Genomic DNA, 5,052 nt, shown 5'->3' with positions numbered 1-5,052 from the left:
TATACGTTCACACGGTTTTACTGAAACTTCTATCAATTAAAACAGTGAATTTACGCATACAAGGCTATGTCTGTTTAAATGAACGAAGTATTAGGCTTAAGCATAGAGACAAATGAACCAAAGCGTTGCAAGGAAATTAAACAAAAAGAGGAATTGCATCCTCCGCTGATTTAGCCACCATGCAAGCTCATCTTACACGCAATTAAAACTGTAGGCTACCACATAACCTTGTTGCTCAATCACTTTGTAACAGTATCCTAAAAACACGGGAGACATCAGAGGAATTAACAGAAATGAATTGTTAGTGCCAAACACCTCTGGAAAAAAAACCGGCTGGGCAATGGGCGCTCAGGTTATAAACCCAGAACCGCGTGATTTAACAGGGCCACAGAGTTTACCGCAGGGCTATTCACTTCTTTTGCCCGAAGATAAGAGGCTGTCTGGAGGATCTAAATATCGCCATAAAGTCCTTCCTCCCTTTTGTCTTTGGACACCATTGAACAGCAGAAGCATCCGGTGCTATTTGCCCCACCGGCGCGCCACTGATGTCGCTGTTGCCCACTCAACTTCCCCTTCCCCTCCACTGCAGTGGTCGTAACCGAGGCCTTGTCTGACGCGTGTGCGTCACAACATAGCAAATATTCTCCTAGCCTTACGCTATATGCACACGGCTATGATGCGATATAGATAAGTTACAATCGGATGTAGGTGCAGCCACACTGCTATCAGTAAATGGGACCGAGACTGCACTAGTTAAAGAGTCTTTTTTTAAAAATGACACTGCGGAGTAGTCATAAACACAGCCAACAACCTGTCTCCTGACTGGTGTGAGGTTAAATGGTTTACAGCCCCGGTATTTTTCCACTATTTTCGAGACATCACGTCTTCTCCGAGGACTCGATGTTTGTAACTGAGGCAATTAAGACAGTTTCGTGTTGCAGAGTAAGAAGACAGATCCCAACAACATGAAACTACCTAAACCACTCGACAGTCGATCCAGCTTTAAGTCAAACACAATCAAGTGAATTCATCATCGAACATTTCTGCAAGCAAACAAAGCCATACCAGCATGCAACGTAGTTTAACCTGATTCAAAAGTATGATACAATATAATGAACATTTGGAAAATATAGGCCTACTATATGCGTTGTTATGAATGCATGATTTCACTTACCCGCCGATTGAATGGTGAACGCATTGAGACCAATGCAGAGGAAAATAAGAACAATATCTAGAGTAATTCTGAAGTGATGTTCTCCACATTTATTTAGCTCCTTCTCTGGCCTGTTCGCGGTCTTACGGGCGCACTCTCGACTGAAGCTGTTCTTTGAGGGCAGTGAGAATCGTCATATAAGCTACAAGCGAGCCATAAAACTCTACAATAGCCGGCTTGGCTCGCAGCTATACGGCCAGGACAATACTGATTTCCGAAAGCCATTATACTGGTGCTCTTAACATCTGACGACCGGTGGAAACATATAAACGCAATGATACAATCCCTAACCTATTGCCCCTTTAAGGTGCAGAAGCTATTTTACCTATTTTGGGTCAAATGTACTCCAAAATGCATATACATCCAAAATAAAAATATGAACAGCTAATAATTCAACTTGGGCTGATAATTTATTTGACATTAAACAAAATCACAACGTCATGTTTATACAATAATATACATTGTAACATTCCCCCCCTAAAATTCAGATTGGCATAGGCCTAATGAAGCCCATATATTTACCGAATTTACATGGAATTGCTCTATTTTAGGGTCAGCAAGTTTAGACTTTTTTTTTTTTAAACAATGGGTCTACATAGGCTGAAAAGAGGCTATAGCCTACATTTTCTGTATTTCAGAAATAACTTTCAGAATGAAGAAATGTAAATTTTGAACTACGTCAAATCATGCAACCTATAGCCTAATGAAAACAAATCAACATTTGCAATTGATAATACAAACTGTATTTTAGCTATATATATAATATATATATATTTATATATATATATATAAATTAAAAAAAGTAATATATATATATATATATATATATACATATGTATATAGGTATATATATATGTATACATATATAGGCCTATGTAAGTATATGTGTATATATATATATATATATATATATATTTACACATATATATATATATATATATATATACACATATACATATATATATATATATATATATATATATATATATATATATATATATATATATATATATATATATATACAAGTCTATGATACATTTAGGCCTGTAAAGAGAGATTACTCGACTGAAAAGGGATTTATTCGCTGATATCTATCCAGCCTGACGACATAATTTTCAGAAACCAATCACATATACACAAGACCAAATTGGAAAATTACATAACATTTTTTTCAGTAGGTCATTGACAATGCATTGACAGTTCGCTTTTTAGCAAACGTGTCCAATATTAAAATATTCTAAATGAACGGTGAAAAGATAATGACGTTCAACCATATTCATTTGATCTCAGATGGTACCACATTTTTCATCATGAAAACCCGTAGTTGGACGTGAGCTCGCGTATCCTATTCTCCCTTGTCATTTTCTTCAGCTTCATTCTGCGGTTCTGGAACCAGATTTTGACCTGTCTGTCGGTCAGGTGCACGCCCTTACTGATCTCTAGGCGACGCTCGCGAGTCAGGTACATGTTGAAGAGGAACTCCTTTTCGAGTTCCAGTGTCTGATGCTTGGTGTATGGACAACGTTTCTTCCGGCCGCTCTTTGCTGTCAACCAGTTGGCCGGGGTTTCACTTTTTGAGTCTCCTAAAGAAAGAAAATAGCACATACACAATGCATAGAAGAGGCAAAGTTAACAATGTATATATAGTGTGCGTGCGTGTGTGTGTGTGTGTGTGTGTGTGTGTGTGTGTGTGTGTGTGTGTGTGTGTGTGTGTGTGTGTGTGTGTGTGTGTGTGTGTGTGTGTGTGGGGGGGGGGGGGGGGGGGGGTTGGGTGTGTGAGATAGAGAGAGAGAGAGAGAGAGAGAGAGAGAGAGAGAGAGAGAGAGAGAGAGAGAGAGAGAGAGAGAGAGAGAGAGAGAGAGAGAGAGAGAGAGAGAGATATAGAGAGATAGAGAAAGAGAGAGCTAGAGAGAGAGAGAGAGAGAGAGGGGGGGGGGGGGGGGGGGGGGTATGTGTGTCATGCGTTTATGGGTGCGTGTCTGTCTGAGGGCCTTTTAGCAGCCCGGTTAGCCTTGGCCTAGGCATGCATTTCAAGTTAAGCTAAAACATACGAAATGTCCAAGAAATGCAAAAGCCTTAACATTGTTAAAAAAAACACTTTAAACCTATTTTAAACCATTAGGCTGCATGTGTGCATCGACGTATATCAAAACCAGTAGAGCTAGTAGGTCTGCGACCAAGCTTAAATTCAAAGTTGAAATCTTTGTACATTCAAGGTTAACCTATTTTTTTTACACTCAAATTCGGCTTCGAACCAAAGACGGAACAGGTTCCTGTTCCATGTTTCGAAACCTTCAATATGTGTTGGCATAGAGATGCTCGTACCAACAAGACCAGAGTACAGACATAACCCACAAGATAATTAATGGGGTTCATTAGTTTACTTTGGTTATTAAATATATTTTGCTAGAGAACTGTCAACAGCATATACGCACGCAATGACGTGTGTTGATTCACAGCGTTTAGAGGACCTCGCAAACTAAGAATTTCCCTGTACTGTATACATCTGTCTGCAGTACAGAAAAATGTACATGTTACTATGATAAATCAACTTTGTTTTGATTCGAATTAGTCACCATACCGCCACATATTACGACCTGGGCGGGTGACTCCTACAGACTTCAGGAGACCCACCTTTCCTGCCATGTGCAGCACCCTCTTTTTCAAATCCTTCCGTCTCCTCTGCAGATGACTCTTCTGTATCCTCTTCTGAGCCTCGTCTCTGCTCCTCTCCTAAGGGTGCGGGGTGAGACTGCAGGGTAACGTTCCCAGATGAGACGGAGCCCTCAGTGGTTCTGCTTTCCTGCGTCGCGCCTTGAACGGGAGATTTCGGGTTTGTTGGTGTATGAAAACGACCAGGAGTAGGGGGGTGTATGCCAAAATGGCAATGGGAAGGGTTCGGCTGGGGGCCGTTGTACATTTTATGAGAATGTGCGTGGATCTGAGACAAGCGGAAGTAGCCCGGCACGGGCACTGATCCGCCGTCACCGCCATCGGTAACCGTACACGATCCAGAAACTGAACCGACCGTACCTAACCTCGAATAGGTGAGGTTTTCCGCAGTGGCTGCTTTAGAGCACTTCTGTGGCTCGTACAGGCAGTAGTTGCTCTCTTCCTTAATGTTCTGTGGGAACGAGCACGGCGCGACCTGGGGACCGACAGTCTGTTCTTGGTCCATTCGACATGACCTTTGCGCGTCCATCCACATCTCCATGCCGGACATGTATGCGCCTGAGCCGGACACGACGTTATGGGAGCCGACCTCGCCCCGTTTGCCCATACCTGGGAAGTATCCATAGTTGTGAAGTCCGTACGGTAGTTCTGTGGCGGAGCTCTGGGGCACACACACCGCGCTTCCTGGATAGTGCCCCGCGCCGCCATCGGTTCGGCCGTTGATCAGGGAATCCACTAAAAACGCATTACCTGGCGAACTCTCAGAACATGACATTATTGTAGTATATTTTGGCGACGGGAGAAGATAGCCCTTTCTGGCTGACATTTCTTGTGCAAAACATGCTGGATATGATTAGAGGTACCCCCATCTCCACCGGGCTGCCTGTAAAACCAATGGAAAGGCTGGAAGAGGGGAAGACCCTCCCCCTCCGACGCTACGTAGCAGCCGGGGCCGTGTCCACGGTGCGGCTGGAGTAGAGAAGAGAAATACAGCAATCAGCACGTTACCTCGCTCCAATGCAGCCACCTTTAGCCCATTCAATCAGGGTTTTTTGATTTAAAAAAAAAATTACCGTCCAAATGATGCGGATAGACTGGTGCCCTCTATACGAAATAATCCCTAATGGCACCACGAGTGGCGGTTAACATGTCTGCAATGCAGCTCA

General features: G+C 42.8%; 1 protein-coding gene across 1 annotated transcript in view; it reads right to left on the bottom strand.

The window, feature by feature from the left end:
- Positions 1 to 2,236: 2,236 nt before the first annotated feature.
- The window catches only part of LOC115535577 (homeobox protein Hox-A10), a 6,244-nt gene continuing 3,428 nt past the window's right edge, over positions 2,237 to 5,052 (bottom strand). Inside the window, exons 2-3 of the mRNA XM_030346911.1 lie at positions 3,848 to 4,855; positions 2,237 to 2,796 (exon numbers count right to left, since the gene is read on the bottom strand). Coding sequence (XP_030202771.1) covers positions 2,522 to 2,796; positions 3,848 to 4,712 — 1,140 coding nt within the window. The 5' untranslated portion in view covers positions 4,713 to 4,855 and the 3' untranslated portion in view covers positions 2,237 to 2,521. The remainder of the gene's footprint in view (positions 2,797 to 3,847; positions 4,856 to 5,052) is intronic.

Source organism: Gadus morhua, chromosome 22, assembly GCF_902167405.1.
Source record: "Gadus morhua chromosome 22, gadMor3.0, whole genome shotgun sequence".
Taxonomy (NCBI): Eukaryota; Metazoa; Chordata; class Actinopteri; order Gadiformes; family Gadidae; genus Gadus; species Gadus morhua.
This window is presented reverse-complemented; position numbering and strand designations above follow the sequence as displayed.